Source organism: Heterodontus francisci, chromosome 1, assembly GCF_036365525.1.
Source record: "Heterodontus francisci isolate sHetFra1 chromosome 1, sHetFra1.hap1, whole genome shotgun sequence".
Lineage (NCBI taxonomy): Eukaryota > Metazoa > Chordata > Chondrichthyes > Heterodontiformes > Heterodontidae > Heterodontus > Heterodontus francisci.
Window position 1 is genome coordinate 75704059 of NC_090371.1, and position 19392 is coordinate 75723450.

At 44.0% G+C, this 19392-nt stretch overlaps 1 protein-coding gene across 1 annotated transcript in view; it reads left to right on the forward strand.

Moving 5' to 3' along the window:
* Positions 1–19392, forward strand: part of LOC137370060 (protein FAM221B-like) — an 88982-nt gene that overhangs the window by 63342 nt on the left and 6248 nt on the right. Inside the window, exons 6-7 of the mRNA XM_068032135.1 lie at positions 6432–6635; positions 14475–14594. Of these exons, the coding sequence (XP_067888236.1) occupies positions 6432–6635; positions 14475–14594 (324 nt within the window). The remainder of the gene's footprint in view (positions 1–6431; positions 6636–14474; positions 14595–19392) is intronic.

Consider the following 19392-nt stretch of genomic DNA (forward strand, 5'->3'; position numbering starts at 1 on the left):
CCTGGTTGATGACGAGCCTCTGGTGTCAACAGCACAGAACATGCTGGAGTTGCAGAAATAGGTAAGGGAATATCTGGTGGTGCTGCCAGAGGCAATGCACAGTCATACTTGGACAATGCCATGAGTGTTACCATGTCTCAGGCAAGTGAGCGCATGGCTTCCTCCATCGAAAGGTTGGCAATCCTCATGAGAGCCAGATGCAACAAATGTGTGCAGACCTGCACACCATCACCTTGGCCATGAGCTCAAAGCAGCAGTGGCAAGGTGAGAGAAGGATGAGGCCCCTGTAGTCTTCTCCAGGTCCTTGTCCTTCTCTGCTCAGCAGGGAGGTTCAAGTAAGCCTTGTATGGGAGCAAGAGAGGCTGATCTCCACATCAGGGGGCTCCCCTCAGGGTGCTCCGTGTGTGGACAGCGACTCCTTGGCCCCTCCTCTAGTGACCCCAGCTCCAATAGCTGGGACGACTGAGGAGGCTCTGCACTTGTGCAGGAACCCCTCAGCCACTGAGGGCCCTCCAGAGCTCAGCAGCCAGAGGACACCCGCCAAAGCCATCCCAGGCCGAGGGACAGTGCATTCTGCAGCCTTCCTCCATCTCAGCTGCCAGTGAAGGGATAGCATGGAAGTGGCTGAAGAAGTGCACCTAGATGCACTTGAGCTTTCACTGTGTGCAACTTGGTCTTGTTACTGAGTATTGTGAACATTTAAATAAATGGATGTTGTTGTATGTTTGTTTGATATGCTGCCACCTTAATTAAACTAGCTTATCGAGGTAAAAACAAGAAATGCTGGAATCACTCAGCTAGTCTGGCAGCATCTGTGGAAAGAGAAGCAGAGTTAACGTTTCGGGTCAGATGCTGCCAGACCTGCTGAGTGATTCCAGCATTTCTTGTTTTTATTTCAGATTTCCAGCATCCGCAGTATTTTGCTTTTAGCTTATAGAGGTACTTCAGTCTGGGGTAGTTAGAACATTGATATTTATTATATTAGAACTATATACATCTTTACACTAGTCTGGGTGACTCCACTAAAGCCACGCTGCATCTAGCTTCAGGTCTCTCTTTCACATGTGATCGCTTACATCATCATAGTAGGAGGTATTCTTTACACTCTCTCAAGATTAACCCTTTCAGTCCCTGATACTACATCTCCCCCCCAAGTCTTTATCCAAATATTTATTTACATTCATTCACTTTTTATTTACATCTCCCCCCAAGTCTCTGACTTCATAGATTCTACCAGGAGTGACTCTGGAATCACCAGTCTCTCATCATATACCAGCAAATCATCCACTATGGTAAATTGTCTTCTGTGTTCGAAGAAGATTTTCATCCTCTTACCACTAGGACTCTGTTGTGGCCAACCTTGCTTGCAATATTGCCGGACATAGATGCATTCTTCATCTTGCGTCTGTGCCTGACGAATTTGTTGGACCGAAATAGGAAGTAGAAATTCGCTAATGGCTCTCGTCTTTTGCAGGTCTGCCATTATGCTGCTACTGCTGACAATGTGTCTTAAAAAATGAATGGATGTTTTTGAAAACTCACACTTCTCATTGAGTGTTAGGCCTTTGTCCTGCAGATGATTCAAAACTGTTCTAACACTTAGTTATGTTCTCCAATTGAGTTTCCATGAACTAAGATGTCATCCAAATGGCATATTACACCTTCAAGGCCCTGTAGAATATTTGACGTGGTGCTCTGGAATATTTCCAGTGCTGACGTGGTACCGAATGGTAGACGTTTAAAACAAAATCTTCCAAATGAAGGTTATCAATAACCTTGACTTCTTATCCAATGGAACTTGCCAAAAGCCACTATTCGTGTCAGCCTCCGTGAACACGGACCTTTTGGATGACTTTGCCAAGCTTTCATCCACTGAGGACAAAGGATGGACTTCTCGTGCCACAGCCTTATTAAGTTAAGTCTACACAAATGTAAAGATCATCATTAGGTTTAGGTTAGGTATGCTGCCACCTTATTTAATCTGGATTTTCAAAAGGCTTTTGATAAGGTCCCACATGGGAGGTTAGTAAACAAAATTAGAGTACATGGGATTGGGGGGGTAATATACTAGTATGGATTGAGAATTGGTTAACAGACAGAAAACAGAGAGTAGGAATAAACGGTTCATTCTCAGAATGGTAGGATGTTACTAGTGGGGTACCACAAGGATCAATGCAAGGCCACAACGATTCACAAATTATATAATTGATTTGGCTATGGGGACCAAATGTAATATTTCCAAATTTGCTGATGGCACAAAACTAGGTGTGCGGAGGATGCAAGTTGGCTTCAGGCAGACTTGGACAGGCTAAGTGAATGGGAAAGAACATGGCAGATGGAATATAATGTGTATAAGTGTGAAGTTATCCACTTTGGTAGAAAAAACAGAAAGGCAGAATATTTCTTAAATGGTGAGAGGTTGGGAAGTGTTGATGTCCTGAGGGACCTGGGTGTCCTTGTTCATGAGTCACTAAAAACTAGTATGCAGGTGCAGCAAGCAATTAGGAAAGCAAATGGGATGTTGGCCTTCATTGCAAGGCGACTTGAGTACAGAAGTAAAAATGTCTTGCTGCAATTGTATAGAGCCTTGGTAAGACTGCACTTGGAGTATTGTGCACAGTTTTGGTCTCCTTATCTAAGGAAGGATATACTTGCCACAGAGGGAATTCAATGGAGGTTCACAAGACTAATCTCTGGGATGGTGGGATTGCCTTTAAGGAGAGATTGAGGAAACTGGGCTTGTATTCTCTAGCGTTTCGACAAAATTCTTACAGGGTGTGACAGGGTGGATGTGGATAGAATGTTTCCCTGGCTGGTGAGTCTAAAACCAGGGGACATAGTCTCAGAATAAGGGGTAAGCCATTTAAGACTGAGATGAGGAGGAATTTCTTTACTCAGTGGGTGGTGAATCTTTGGAATTCTCTACCCCCGAGGACTGCGGAAGCTCAATCATTGAGCATGTTCAAGACAGAAATCAATAGATTTCTGGAGACAAGTTACATCAAGGGATATGGGGATAGCGTGGGAAAGTGGCATTGAGATGGATGATCAGCCATGATCGAATTGAATGGCGGAGCAGGCTCGACGGGCTGAGTGGCCTACTTCTGTTCCTATGTTCCTATGCTCACTCTTGCTTCGAGGGCTGCATTGCTGTCAGGCAATGGCTGCCGCACACCCCTATTCCCCTTCCTGCAATCATCCAACGCTTCCATGGCTACTTTCTATGGATGGGACTGAGGCCTTGTCTTGGTACTGCCACCTTTAAGCAGGTGGGGATTAGAAGGCACGTGATTCCCGTGCAACATTGATTCAATTCAAAACCTTTCATAAAGTCAGAGTGAGGTCCATGCAAATGCTTATTAAATACCTGCTCAACAATACAAATTGCAGTCCCACCGTGTCATAGTGACAGCACCACCTTGGACCTTTCCCACTGATGACCAAATCCAGAATTGACATCACAATATTGAGTTTCCGGGTGAGCACGTCCCCTCCCAATTTTTCGGCCCCCCACATCTCCAATGCCAGTCCTTCTGGCCGGATAAAATTCACACACACAGACACACTCATTCACATGTTTGGTTAGGTTGCCACAAAAAGACAGCACAAGTTGCAGCATTCTAACATGTGCTCCACCATGTCAGCTCCCATCTTCATTCTGCCTGTCTGTGTGGGTGTGACCCTAGCCACTAGAGGGAGCCAATATACATAGACTCACATCAAGTCAGACTCAGGGTCTGAAAGGTGCAGCACAGTAAACAAGTCACACTCTATTCACATACCATAACAACAGACATTTGCACACATTCTCTCTCTCACACACACACATACACACTTAGACACACTCACTCTCACACTAAATCATACGATTCCCAACAGGAGTAACCTGATACTGATCAATAGCAGCAACCCTAGCTAACATTTAGCCTGAGAAACCCAGAGGCATTGAGTTCAGTTGTAGTGCTTTGCAGTCTCAGCTAAAAACAGCTACTGCACAAACCAGGAATTATACAAGGAGGGCTTTTTTGCCCTGCTTGGCTCAAACCAAATTGTGCAGTTTATTTACCACATGCGTCATTGGATGAAACCCAAAAAGTAAAATAAAAAAATTAAGTGGGCACAATTTAGATTTGTAGCACCACTCGAGCCAGTGCTATGGAACTGGAAGCCCTCCAAGTGAGGCATGCAGCACCTCCACTGCTTACAGTGTGGCCGGTGCTGTGCTTGAAGCATCCCAAATGGCCAGATTCTGATATCAAACATCCTTACCAGCTGATCTGATGCAGAATTTACAAATTTGGACCACTCAGGTCCAGTTAACGTATTTGCTTGTCACTCACCAAAGAGCAGGCGTACAGCTTCAAGTGGGTCCCAACACTAGTGTTATTTAAAGGACCAGACACCCAGTGATTTACACTAACCTCTGCTATTGAAGATTCTCTGGAAGCACTGTGGAGTGTTTTGGAGGTGTTGTGGTATGTTGCTTGATTTGGCAGGGAGTGCTGCTGCATCCTCATAGAAGGGAGGGAGAAGTAGGTGACCAGTCCACACAAAGGCTGCAACAGGTATAGGGGCAGCAAGGGAGGTGGAGAGAGCAAGCTCTGTGAGATGACCTCTGTCAAGTTGGAACCAGACTCCTCCATGCTCCTGGACAGTGACAGGAGGCTGTCTGACACACAGCAACGTGTTGCACATCCTCATCAGTGAACTCCTGGAGGCCGCCCCATCGGAGTCCACATCTGTAGCAGAATACGTCTGACACCTCGCCCTCCAGGGAGCTGGCACAAGAACTGTCCTTTTCCCCTTGTCTGGCTGCAGCCCATTTGTGCCCAGTGACTCCCCATGTGCTGATCCCTACTCTATACTAGCCTCACCATGTCCAATGCTAGTATCTGAGCTGGTGGCTGTGAGTCAGATCAAGTGATGGTACATCTCCATCAGTGCTATGCTGTTGCTCTGTCTCTTCCTCCTTGGGTTGCAGTGGCTGTGCAGGTGGCAGTTCTTGGGTGCCTGATAGCATAAAATTAGAAAGGGAAGGTTTGGGATGAGGGAAGTGGAATCGGGTGTAAAGCGAAAGGTCCATGGTTACACCATCAGCAGCTTGCTCACGATGCTAGATAGCAGGATGAGGGTGTGCTGGGAGTTGAGAAGGGGGATAAGGAAGGAACATGCCGTCATTCTCAATGTTCTCAGTGACACCGGATGCCGGGGCCCCATGATGCAGAGCACCATCTCATCCACAGGGCTCAGGAGATGAAGGCGGCCTTGTCCCCCTCCAGTTCTTTTCTGCTTCCTTCTAGAGAGAGGACTGAATGTCAGTGTTGTGACGCACTGCTTTTCAGTGATGTGCCTGCCACAGCTGAACATCTGGAGGTATGTGGAAGAAGCAGGAGCTGTCAACATTGGAATGTGTGTGAGGGTAAGTGCAGTATCTGAATGTTAGGCTTGAGTCCTGATTGCTAGAAATTACTGATATGTGAGTGATGGGGATGTGGTGCATTGAGCAGTTTGAGTGGTGTGGTGTGTAGGAGTTGTCATGTGAAGATGCATTCATTGACCTTGACCAGTCTTCTGAGGGAATTAAACTTCTTGTGGCACTGCTGCCAGGTCCTGGGGGCCAGATTCTGGGAGTTGACCTCCCTGGACACCTGCCCCCATTCCCTTCTATGGGTGGTCCTTGAGGGCGCCCTGCACCCCACCCTGTCCCTCCCTGCAGAAGCATGGCATCTCTCCTCCAGGCCATCTCCACCACTAAGGCCTCCAGCGCTGCATCCATGAGCTTCTTCCCTGGTGCTCCAGGCAGCTGCCTTTGAGTGAGTGCAGCTCCCCTTTAAGAGGGACAGCCTGCCTTTAAGAGGAGCAGGCTGGCTGCACCATGTGAGATCAGTGCATGCTGCTTGGCCCCTTGCTGAGTGCTCAGGCATTCAGCAGCACGGACCCATCTCAGACCAACAGTACAATCAGGTAAATCAGGAGGCAGCACCAAGTTTGTGTGCTCCCTGCTTCAACAGCAATGGGCCTGGGCAGGTCACAAACCACGACCCTGTGCCTGAAAATGGGTCATAATCAATTTGAAGCACTAAATATGTAATAAAATGTTGTTTGATGAATTCTGCAGCAACTGTCCTAGTAGCCCTCTGGAGAAGTCCCAGGATGTATTGGCTTACAACATTAATCCTTAATGGCCCCATAATTGCAAGACCCCGCTCCCAGCTTGCTGCTCACTCAAGAAGAGTGCAGATCGGAGAATCAGGCAAGGAAATCAGCCTGCCAATGCTTCTGGCCATGGCTAGGAAGGAAATCAGGAGCGCTGCAAAATGAGTAATACTGCCAGCTGCACTCTTGCTGGGTGAATCTATCAATTTGGAACATTCCAAATCGCCTACTGTGGTTTGCTGTATTGACTAGTGCTCCTTATATCTTCGCAACAGGTACGAGTGTTCGAGTGCCCTGTGTGGTGGCTGGCTGTCAGTGCAGAGCTTATGCCTTCATTCCTTCCCGACCTGAAGACATAGGTGAATTCTGGCTGAGAAAACGAAGAAACTTTGACCCTAGCACCTGGAGAGCTAAATGTCGTTGTAAACATAACCATGAAGAACACAATGTCGCTGGAAGCCATAGTTGCAAGATTGGTGGTAGGTCAACAGGCTTATGAACATCTTTATCCATGTTGATTTATATTTCTGAAACATTTTCTATCATCATTAGAGTTTGATCAGGTTGCTATGAAGCATCAAAATCCATCCACACTGTCAGCCAGGCATTGATCCGTACGAGGAAAAATAGATTGGACTGTTTCCTAATTTCAAATCCTACATCACTTATTTTCTTAATTGGATTTGAGAAATAAGTATTTTATCATTACTGAAAAAAATGCAAAAACTTTGCAAAAGCACTAACATATTCACCCAGAAGTAAAAGAAAATTTCAATTAACTGCCATTAGTTTGAGCTAACAATAGAAGCTTAATGTTCAAAATAAATGACCAAATCCAGCACATAAATATGTGTGTAATATATATAGACACGCACATGTGTATATATAATGTGTATGTGTTCCTTAGCTGGAGGATTGAAAGGATGTAGTGATGATTGATAAATGAATTCATAGATTGAGGAAGAGGAGAAGGAAAAGGCGATTGGATAAAAACAGTTAAGTTATATGGAAGATCAATTGATCTAATTATCCAATGGCAATGTTTTGTTTTCTTCACTTGCTGGTAATTGTTTTCCCACTCAGCTTTATCTCATGCCAAAGCAGTCATGTTGAAGTAATATCATTGCTATATGCATACCCTCTCATCTCTGCTGCCTCTTTCAAACCGAATCTGCAGCTTCAGTTCATTTTATGATCAATGGTTGAACAGCGTTTATCTCCATTTGTGCTAGTTTTCAGTATTGTTGTATCAATATTGTTGTCTCATGCATCAATAGTATCTTGTATAACAAACTATGGGACTTCTTATCCGCCATTATTCTTATAATTTGTGGGCTTTTAAAATCCACGATTGGCTTCAAATAATTATAGTTTATCTGTACTTCCCTTTTACCCACAAAATATCTGTAATAAGATAGATGAACTAGTGGCACGAATAGAGGTAAATGATCTAGATTTAATTGTCATTACTGAGAAATGGTTACAAGGAGATCAAGGTTGGGAAACGAATATTCCAGGGCACACAATATTTCGGAAAGACAGACAGAATGGCAAAGGAGGAGGGGTTACTACACTCAAAGGGTTGTGAATCTTTGGAATTCTCTACCCCAGAGGGTTGTGGATGCTCCATTGTTGAATACATTTAAGGCTGAGATAGACAGATTTTTGGTCTCTCAGGAAATCAAGGGATATGGGAAACGGGCAGGAAAGTGGAATTGAAGCCTAAGATCAGCCATGGTATTGAATGGTGGAGCAGACTTGGTGGGCCATATGGTCTACTGCTGCTCCTATTTATTGTGTTCTTGTACCCTTTTCAAACCTGACGGTGTCCTCAGTATCTATCTTGTTCTTTCATCCTGGTTTCTCAATAAAAACACTTCAAATTATTCAGCTTGATCAATGAGGAAAGCACCAATTTGAAATCAGATGTAATTTTTTTTATATAAACGCAAGAAATGTTGGAAATACTCAGCAGGTCTGGCAGCATCTGTGGAGAGAGAAGCAGAGTTAACGTTTCGGGTCAGTGATTTTTTTTATTTGTTCTTGGGATGTTAGCATTTATTTATTGCCTATCCCTAATTACCCATGAGCAGGTGGTGGTGATCCACTTGCTCAGGACATTTCAGAGGGCTGTTAAGCATTAACCATATTGCTGTGGGTCTGGAGTCACATGTAGGCCAGACCAGGTGAGGATGGTACTAGCTTCTGGTACTAACTTCAGGTACTAGCTCACTGGAACCACTATTTAAAGAGCTGCTCAGCAACAGGCATTCAGATCATGGGATCTTTTTTTTTATTTGTTGGTTCGTGGGATGTGGGCATCACTGGCTAGGCCAGCACTTATTGCCCATCCCCCATTGCCCATGAGAAGGTGGTGGTGAGCTGTCTTCTTGAACCACTGCAGTCCTTGAGGTGTCAGTATGTCATCAGCACTGTGAGGAGAGTTCCAGGATTTTGAACCAGCAACGGTGAAGGAAGGGTGATATAGTTCCAAGTCAGGATAATGTGTGGCTTGGAGGGGAACACTGCAGATGGTGGTGTTCCCATGCATCTGCTGCTCTTGTCCTTCTAGGTGGTAGAGGTCGCAGGTTTGGAAGGTGCTGTCGAAGCAGCCATGGTGAATTGCTGCAGTGCATCTTGTAGATGGTACACACTGCTGCCACTGTGTGTATGACTATCAAGCTGTTGCTTGACTAGTCTGTGGGTCAGCTCTCCAAATTTTGGTACAAGCCCCCAGATATTAGTAAGGAGGACTTTGCAGGATCGACAGGGCTGGGTTTTCCGTTGTCGTTTCCAGTGCCTAGGTTGATGCCAGGTGGTCTGTCTGGTTTCATTCCTTTTCTTAGGCTTTGAGCGGTTTGGTACAATTAAATGGCTTGCTATGCCATTTAAAAGTCAACCACATTGCTGTGGGTCTGGAGTCACATGTAGGCCAGACCAGGTAAGGCCGGCAGATTTCCTTCCCTAAAGGACAATAGTGAACCAGATGGGTTTTTACAACAATCAACAATGGTTTCATAGTCACCATTAGACTAGATATTTTAATTCCAGATTTTTATTAATTGAATTCAAATTTCACCATCTGGTGTGGTGGGATTCAAACCTATTAGCCTAGGCCTCTGGGTTACTAGTCCAGTGATATTACCACTCCGCCACCACCTCCCCATCAGCGTGCTATTGTTCTTTGTGGATTTTTGAGTTTGGGGAGAGCTTGTTTCTGTTTATATTGATTAAGATTGCACAGCTTATCATGGTTGCTCTTTTTGCCTAATGATTATGGATGGAGGAACTGTTGGAGGAGGAGCAGCAGAAACACCAGCAACAGCCTCTCCAACAGGATGAGCAGCAGCTGGGCTTGTTGGAAGGCAGCAGATGAGGGGGAAGGCCTTACCCAGCCTACAGGGCCTATTGGCCACTTGCATGGATATTACTGAGGCACAATGTGTCCCGGAGGTTGAGCTTTACCAGGTAGGCTGTTACAGACCTCAGCTGCATCCTGCAACAGGACCTGCTGCCTGCTGGCTCAGATGGCCCTGCATTGCTAGAGTCACACAGGATATCGCTCACCTATGTCAGTCTGCAATGCGTAGTTGCATCAAGCAGGTCACCAATGACGTATTTGCCAAGGCCATTCAATATGTTACCTTTCCCATGGACACCACCGCTCAAGCTGAGTTTTCAGCAGTGGCTGGCTTCCCTTGTGTCCATCACATTATAAATTGCACTCAAAGCCATTAAGGCACCAGAACACAAGCTAGAAGCTTTCATCAACAGGAAGGACTAAAGTGTACACACGTGTAGGGGATTTTGATTGTTGTGCATATGCTCAGAGGGAGAAGAAACAAGATGCAAGCAGAATAGGGAGGCATTGAATGAAAAGTAAGTGGCTGGAGTGTGAATTGGGGAAGAAGTCATCAAAGCAGTTCCTTGTTCTGTAAAGCTTACTATGTGAGAAGAGAATGCTGTTGGTGACTGCTGTGAGGCAGCAAGCAAGAGATGAGTGTGTGTTTGGTGAAAGAGAGATGGTATAGTGTCCCCTTGTAATAGGTGGTAATGTGATGCAGAGGAGAAAATTGTTCAGAATGCTGGGGGAGTGAGGACTGCCAACAATTGCCTGGTGTTAGTGAGAGAGTTAGAGAAGTCAAGAGCAATATTCAGCACCATGCATCAGAAATCAGCTGTATTGTTCTTTAGTTATTGTATGACACCTCATTCTTAGATATGGCACTTGCTGAGTTGTTCACTAGACTATTTATTTGCAACTAGTTGATTGCAACTTTCAGATTAGCACAACAATTTTAAAGTTCAATTTCTTCCCCTATATCTCCAATGTTTATTTTACTGCACCTTCACACATTGCAATTCCCTCTATGCAAATATGGTGCCAGTGAATCCCACTTTAACGAGACTTGTCACTTTTGAACTTAAGCTTTTCACCTCTTAATCTGATTGGAATCAGTGATCAATGGTTTCCACTTGTTTGTTTGTGTGAAGGAGGAATAGAAGCTTAATTTCCAGATGGCACAATAAAAATGGCCATGACTTTCATTGCATGAGCAAGTGAATGTATTGAGCAATTTAAAGGAATTTAGAGTTCCAAAGCTTATTGCGAAGATGCATGGCATTTCTGAATCTCAAGTTTCTAGAATTCTTAAAAGAAAAAGGTACTGGGAAAGAAGTGAGAACAGAGATAGGGAATGGGACCATTCTAAAATGCTAGATTTTGATAAAGTGCTGTTTTGATGGTTTAATCACAAAAGAACTCCAAGTGCCACTTGATAGCTGCCTGAAAGCTAAAGAAAAAGAGGTTGCCAAAGAACTCTGCATTGTAAGTTTACAGAGGTGACTGAAGCAGAAAATGTTTCTTCTCTGAATGACTTGGAAACAGAAGTTGCAAAGGATGTAAATAAAGGTGAAGAAAAGCCCAAAGTTAGACAGGTAGATTCTGCACTGCGCATTCTGCATCAACTTGTTGCGTAAAAAGATAGTGAAATATTTGATGAATTTTGCACACTGGAAGGGAAAGTATGGAGATTGATAGCATCATCATCTGAAAGCACAGTGTCAGTTTTCACATGTATACTGACGACATTCAGCTCTACCTCACTACAACTTCTCTCGACTCCTCTACTGGCTAAAGTATGAGACTGTTTATCCAACATCCAGTACCAGATGAGCAGAAATTTCCTCCAATTAAATATTGGGAAAACCGAAGCCATTGTTTTCAGTCCCCACTCCAAACTCAGTTCCATAGCTACCGACTCCATCCATCCCCCTGGCAATAGTCTGAGGTTCAGCCAGTCTGTTCTCAACCTTGGTGCCACATTTGATCCTGAGATGTGGTGGTGTTCCCATGCATCTGCAGCCCTGTCCTAGGTGGTAGAAGTCGCGGGTTTGGGAGCTGCTGTCAAAGAAGCCTTGGCAAATTGCTGCAGTGCAACTTGTGGATGATACACACTGCAACCAAAGTGCACCAGTGGTGAAGGGAGTAAATGTTTAAGGTGGTGGATGGGCTGTCAATCAAGCAGGCTGCTTTGTCCTGGATGGTGTTGAGCTTTTTGAATGTTGTTGGCGCTGCACTCATCCAGGCAAGCGGAGAGTATTTCTTGACTTGTGCCCTGTAGACAATGCATTACCACTAATGCCTATTCAACCAGAGCTACAACTCATCAGAACGCATCTGCTGTTTCACCTATTCCGATGTGTAATGAACCAAACATCCCCCAGGATGTTGTTTGTGCTCCTAACCTTGGTATGAACTCTACAGGACAGTCTCTAAGGAAAGTTGTGAAACTTAATAGTTTTGAAACTGAACATAAAAAGTTACCATCTACAGCTTCTGTTATTAATCCCAGACATAATAACAACTTTGTCTTTATCAAAGTATTTAGGAGTTAGATGCATGGAGAAATTGTTTTGATTGGATATTGTTGTTCTATTACACAGTCTGGTACACAGATCTTCCAGTATTCAGCGACAAAGTTCAGGCCTCCTAATTAAACTAGCTGATCGACTGCTCCTCTGTCAGGCTTGGGTAGTTGACTTTGTATTAGACCCGCTTTCTGAAATAGTGGACGCTACAATTGAGATGACTGCTATGTCATCGGTACTGCTGGGATGCATCTCCTCTGTAGTCTTACGTTTTACTACTTTTGGGTTAAAGGGGATATTTGATCAGAAATTCCAACTCGAATTTATAACTTCGAACATATGCTTATTTCCATTACTGCCCCCCTTTAACAAGGTCACACCTCCTCTTTCTGCTCCTTCAATAACCAAAATACAACCATGTCCACCTGTGACACTGCATTGCTAAAAAATAAGCACTTGTGTTTAAGTGATGAGCTGGATTTTACAGCCACCCCCCCCCCCCCCTTGACATCAGGGGTTGTGACCTGGGGGACCGGAAAATGCCTCTGGCAGAGGCTTGCCATGGGCCTCGATGCCGGGAAGGCCCGGCCTTCTGGCTGCACCCCCCCACCAGCCGCCTCTCGTTGACGGGAGCCAAATCTGAATTTATTTAAATCAATGAATGAAGTACTTACTCACTACTGCCATCTGTTCCGGTGCCATGTTGTTGCCGGTTGCCAGCACTCCCGCGCCTTCGGATATCCATCCAGGGATCCGATGTGGGACACTGGTGGGGAGGTGGGAGCTGGTAATTATCTCAGTGCAGGAGCAGGGGGTGTGGGGTCAAACTCCTCCAATTGGTGTAGGGATGGTGGGAAGGGGTAAAGTGAATAGTTTATGAACTGTTGGGGTGGGGGGAAGTGACGGCCAGGTGCACAAGGTATGTATTTTGAGGGGGGAGGGGGCAAGGGATGAATTGTTTGGTTATTGCGGGGGTGGGGGGGAGGGATGGGAGAGGGACTAGAAACAATTGTTTCATTTTGTTCAATCCATTTTAATTACCTATATCTTTAAATATTTAAATGAAATGGAAGGGCTCGAAGTCCTTTAATAATGGCACCGGCGCCTGCGCAATGGCACCTGACGCCATTACCGGGGAGGGACCGCCCGCCCACTCCATGTCATCGGGGGGGGGGCGGGGCGGGGCGATCTGCCTCAGCCATTTAAATAAACCACCACGCTGACCAGTGCGGCGGCTGCGTGACGCTCGGTCCGTATGGCCCGGCTGCCATTTTTGAACCTCGCCACCAATCTCCAGCCCATGGAGTCAAGAGGGACAAGTCAGCTGGAGTTAATACTCCTGCCTTTTTTGCTAAACTCACAGAGGAAATTAGTGCCTGCTTTATTTTTTGAAACTTCAGGAGACTGTAATGGGTTCAATATTGTTGTTGTTTTATTATTCACTAAACCTGCCAGAGCAGAGTCTAGATATCAGAGAAAAGTGCAGATCAGTGTAGCATTCTTCATTCATGCTTCTCTCTAGATTTGCAGAGTTTGTTAGTTACTCCACGTTTAATAATTTTAGTGTGGAGAGGTACCCCTGTCCTATGATCTCTATATTTCTGTAGCATTTCATCACCCTCTACTTGTCTCTCTAACACTTTAGAATTTACCTTTCTCTCTGTCATATGTACCCTCTCACCAAATGTTGTACCGGCCAAAATTCTTTCTTTTTTCCTCCACTGTTCTCTCTCAGTTGCCTCTCTGTTCCATGTATCTTTTCTTTCGCTTGGTATTGTTTCCCCATTTCATTTCTCAGATTCTGCCACATTACAACGGACAACCTGTCAGTCAAAGTCTGCACTATGTTGAGAGAAACTGGTCACTCACTTTTAGAAAATACACAACTGGAATGTTTAATGGGATTATTTCAGAAGTTCTGTAGCCATAATTAAAATACCTTAGAAATCTCCCATTCTATGAAATTGTTTCTGTGTTTGTAATGGTCATGGGTTCTCACTGCAGTTAGTATCTATCACATTAACATGTTGTAAACAGCGCATCAGCTATTATGCACTTGCAATTTTGTTTAAAAATCTGTTTAAGTTATTATATCTATGTTGTTAATTCCATTCGAACTTGGGGAAGAGACACGTATTAAAGGTTATAATCCCTAGACATGTACTCCAACCTACAAATTCTCCCTGCTACATTATAACCCTCATTACATGCAACAGCAGTCAGTCCACTGGAATTCAGCGGAGAATGAGAAATTAAGAAAAATCCCCCAACCCCCAGAAAAATACATGTTTTAGTTCTCTGCAACAATGATCTTCAAATAAAACATGATTACACTAGTATAAAAATCTAGCAATATTTTAGAGTAAAAATAACTGTGACACAAGGCACCTAAAGAATCGAGTTAAACTGCATTAATATTATTTTAAATCTATATGCTCCATACACAGGTTGTTCCTGCTCAGGTTTTGACTCCAATTTCCTCTGTGCAGCCTGTGATAAACATTGGGAGCAACATCAAACATTCTTTGAAACAGAAGCACAAAGAAAAGAAGCTGGACTCCCATACGGTAAGAAGGTGGCACTCTCGTTGCCCATATCTGTTCATGTTCTCAGATAATAGATTATCGGTTTCAACTGAAGACTGTTCCAACATGACAACATGAAATAATGTGGTGGAAAAACATGAATCAATGTAGAACTAAAAAGAAAACAATGTTCATATTTGTATGTTAAATTTCCACATATTCTCTTGAGAGAAAAAAGTTCCAGAACAACAAAATTAAAGTTTTTGAAATAACATAGGGGAATGGCAAACTTGTCCTAGGCAAATTGTTCGCTGTGGCACAAGGCTTGATACTAGAGCATAAGTTAAACATTAAGAACGAAGAAAGAAAATCTGGTTTTTTTTTTACACAAAGAATAAAATATTTTTGGAAGACCAATGATGTGAATAATATAAATGGGTCCATAGACATGCCTTTAGAGAGGGACTAAGAAATATGGGAAGATGAGGTTGAATACATCAAAAAGGAATGCGATTTTTCTGATTTTTAAAAAAAAAATCTTGTTTTCCTCTGTTCTTATGAAACAAATGTCCTGTTTTATTAAAATACATAATTGTAGGCCTAGACTTTCTATTGCCTCACAGCCCTTCCCACCATCAGCTGGATGCCATTTCTAGCAGAGGATTTGATCTATTTAGCCTGCACAGGCCAATCTAGAAAACCTCCAAAAGCTGATGAACATCCCTGAAAAAGCTGACAGAGCTCCAAAATAACCTGACAACTGCATAAAAAGTGATTAGCGTGCAGCAAGGCCCCACAAATAACAATAAGATAATGATCAAATAATCTGTTTTAGTGATGTTGGTTGAGGGATAAATATCGGCCAGGACACCAGGGAGAATCCCCCTGCTCACTCTTCTGGCAGTTTGTCCTGCTCTCTGTGGCCTCTACTGATTCTGCTAGTCATACTTAATGCCAAGAGGAAGCCAAACTAGGCCACCCATGTCAGGGAGCAACTGGTTTGTGCAGAAGTCTTGGAGTCAGCAACAAATCATCCAGCACCTGCCACACCATTCCCTTAGACTTTTGCAATGTGAAACAACTATGGAAAGCACCAAACACTTTTGAATTTGTACCAATAGCCTGAAGAAATCAGCCAGCAACTAACCTGCAAGCAGTTGATGATCCATTCAAATAACGCTGGTAGGAGGAATCCTTCATGCTGTTTAATGCATATTCAGCTGTATGAGTTTAAGACAAGATGGCAACTGGAGTGTGGAACTCCAAAATGGCAGCGTTGGTGTCAATTCTTCTTTGCATGCTGATTGACGTAATTTGCTTGCTCTGCATACTCTCGTGGACATTAGCTGTGCGTGCGCTCATGCCGTCATCAATATTACATCCAGTGCAATTCATGGCAGAAGTCTGTGCACGTCTGGTGAACATTATTTTTGTCCCTAAACGGCATTCGCAACACCCAAACAACAGGTGGTATTGAGCCCAATTTTGCACCCTATGTGTCTCAAGCTTTTTTTTATGGGTTGTGGGCATCATTGACAAGGCCAACATTTGTTGCCCATTCCTGTGCCCTTGAGAAAGTGGTAACAAACCACCACTTTGAACTGCGACAGTCCATTACTGTTTTCTTTATTCATTCATGGGATGTGGGCATTGCTGGCTAGGCCAGCATTTACTGCCAATCCCTAATTGCCCTTGAGAAGGTGGTGGTGGCAGTGACAATGAAGGAATGGTGATATATTTCTAAGTCAGGATGACTTAAAAAATACCAAAGGAGAGAGCATTAGAGTACAAGAGAAAGCTAGCTAGAAACATAAAAAACAGATAGTAAGAGTTTCTGCAGGGATTTAAAAAGGAAAAGAGGAAGTAAAGTGAGTGTTGGTCCTCTAGAGAGCGAGTTTGGGGAGTTAATAATGGAAAATAAAGAAATGCTGGAGGAATTGAACAGATTTTTTGCATCTGTCTTCACTGTAGAGGATACAAATAACATCCCAGAAATAATTGTGAATCAAGAGTTGAAGGGGAGGGAGAAACTTGAACCAATTACCATCAGCAAGGAAAGGGTACTGAGAAAATTATTAGAACCAGAAGCTAACAAGTTCCCAGGTTCTGATGGACTTCATCTTAAAAGAAGTGGCTGCTGAGATATTGGATGCATTGGTTTTAATTTTCCAAAATTCCCTAGATTCTGGAAAGGGCCCATCAGATTGGAACATAGCAAATGTGACTCTGCTATTCAAGAAAGGGGGAAGACAAAAGCAGGAAACTACAGGCCAGTTAGCTTAACATCTGTCATGGGGATAATGCTGGAATCTATTATTAAGGATTTTGTAGCAGGTCATTTAGAAAATCTCAATGAAATCAGACAGAGTCAACATGGTTTTGTGAAAGTAAAATCGTGTTTGACTAATTTATTAGAGCTCTCTGAGGAAGTAACAAGCAATGTGGATAAAGGGGAACCTGTGGATGTGGTGTACTTGGATGTCCAGAAGGCATTTGACAAGTTGCCACATCATTACTAAACAAAATAAGAGCCTATGGTATAGGGGTAACATTAACATCGATAGAGGATTGGTTAGCAAACAGAGAACAGAGAGTAGGCATAAATGGGTAATTTTCAGGATGGTAAGCTGTAACTAGTGGCGTGCCAGAGGGATCAGTGCTGGGGTCTCAACTATTTACAATCTATATCAATGACTTGGATGAAGGGACAGAATGTATGGTTGCTAAATTTGCTGATGTCACAAAGATAGGTAGGAGAGTAAGTTGTGAAGAGGACATAACGAGTCTGCAAAGGAATATCAATAGGTTAAGTGAGTGGGCAAAGATTTGGCAGATGGACTATAATATGGGAAAGTGTGAACTTGCCCACTTTGGCCGGAAAAATGGAAAAGAAACATATTATTTAAATAGAGAGAGATTGCAGAACTTGGAGATGCAGAGGGATCTGGGGGTCCAAGTACACAAAACACAAAAAGTTAGTATGCAGGTACAGCAAGTGATTAAGAAGGCAAATGCAATGTTGTCGTTTATTACAAGGGGAATAGAATATAAAAGTAGAGATGTTTTGCTACTGTTGTACAGGGCATTGGTGAGACCACATCTAGAGTATTGTGTACAGTTTTGGTGTCCTTACTTAAGGAAGGATATAATTGCATTGGAAGCAGTTCAGAGAAGGTTCATGTGACTGATTCCTGAGATAAGAGGATTATTTTACGAGGAAAATTTGGACAGGTTGGTTCTGTATTCATTGGAGTTTAGAAGGATGAGAGGTGATCTTATTGAGATATAAGATCCTGAGTAGACTTGACAGGGTGGATGTTGAAAGGCTGTTTCCCCTTGTGGGAGAGACTAAAACTAGGGGGCACAGTTTAAAAATAAGGGGTCTCCCATTTAAGACAAAGATGAGGAGAATTTTTTTCTCTCAGATGGTCGTGAGTCTGTGGGACTCTTTTCCAGAGCGCAGTGGAGGCAGGGTGATTGAATGTGTTTAAGGCAGAGGTAGACAGATTCTTGACAAACAAGAGAGTCAAAGAATATCAGGGGTAGGCAGGAAAGTGGAGTTGTATCCACAAACAGATCAGCCATGATCTTATAGAATAGCGGAGCAGGCTCAAGGGGCCAAATAACCTACTCCTGCTCCTAGTTCGTATGTTCGTAGCACTGCAATCAAAGTATCCTCTAATTCTTTGGAGTATCTGAGCAATTTGTTAAGGGAGCAACCTCCTTAAATATTTTTGTACAGCTTTGCACACATGGGCCTGCATGGGAACTTTTGGGTTGCTGCACGCTGCACAGCTTAGAGGGAACATTGACTGTAATCCTGGACATCAGACGGGTTGAGTTGGAGTTCGAGGTGCAGACATTGTGAGGCATCAGGGAGGGGGAAAGTTAGCTGGACACTCTGATCCAGGAGACAATCACATTTCTTAGGTCTAGATAGTGGTCAGGGACAGGACGGTGTGATTGCGACCAGGTAGATAAGGGGCCCCCTGTACAGTGCTGGAGCAGCCTTGACTTTTTTTCATATCCAACAGGTACAAGGTTCTTGCTGCCTGTGTGACTGAGGGCAAAGTCTGCAGGTTGGATGAGCAAACTGACCATGGCACCATGGTTCAGGAGGTCATTCTGGTAGGGGGAGTAAAAAGGAATGTGGTAGTGATTGGGGACAGAATAATCAGGAGAATAGATACCTGCAACCGTGACCAGTAGCTCCAAAGGCTGTCTTGCCTGGCTAGCGCCAGGTTAAGGACATCACCTCGCGGCTGGAGAAGAATTTGGAGTGGGAGGGGGAGGATAGTTGTCGTGGTCCACGTAGGAATGAGGCTCTGCTGAGCGAGTTTGAGGTGCTAGGATTTAAAGTAAAATGCAAAACCTCACAGGTAATAAGCTCTGGATTGTCCATGCCTTCGTCTGCCCTCCTAATAGACCTCCCTGCATCAACACTGCACAAGCTTCAACTCATCTGAAACATAAATGAACTAAATCTTACTCCCAATCTTTTCAAACTTCACTGGCTCCCTGTGCCCCAGTATATATTGATTTCAGAATTCTCCTTCTTGTTCGCCTCTCTCTCCATGGCCTCACCCACCTTACTGGAGCCACCCTTCCGCAAGCCTTATTCTCCAGCACACAACCTCCTCTTCTCTAATATTAGATTTCTCCTGGCCCCTCACTCCTTCCACTCCACTCCTGGTGGTCACTTATTCAGCCACCACACTCCTGCCCTCTGTAATTCTCTGTCCAGTTGCCTCTACCTTACTACCTCCCTCCATTTCAAAATGTTGCTTTTGTTGCCCTATCCTAGCCTTCCTGTTCCCCTCCCTTTTTTGCATGCTTGGTA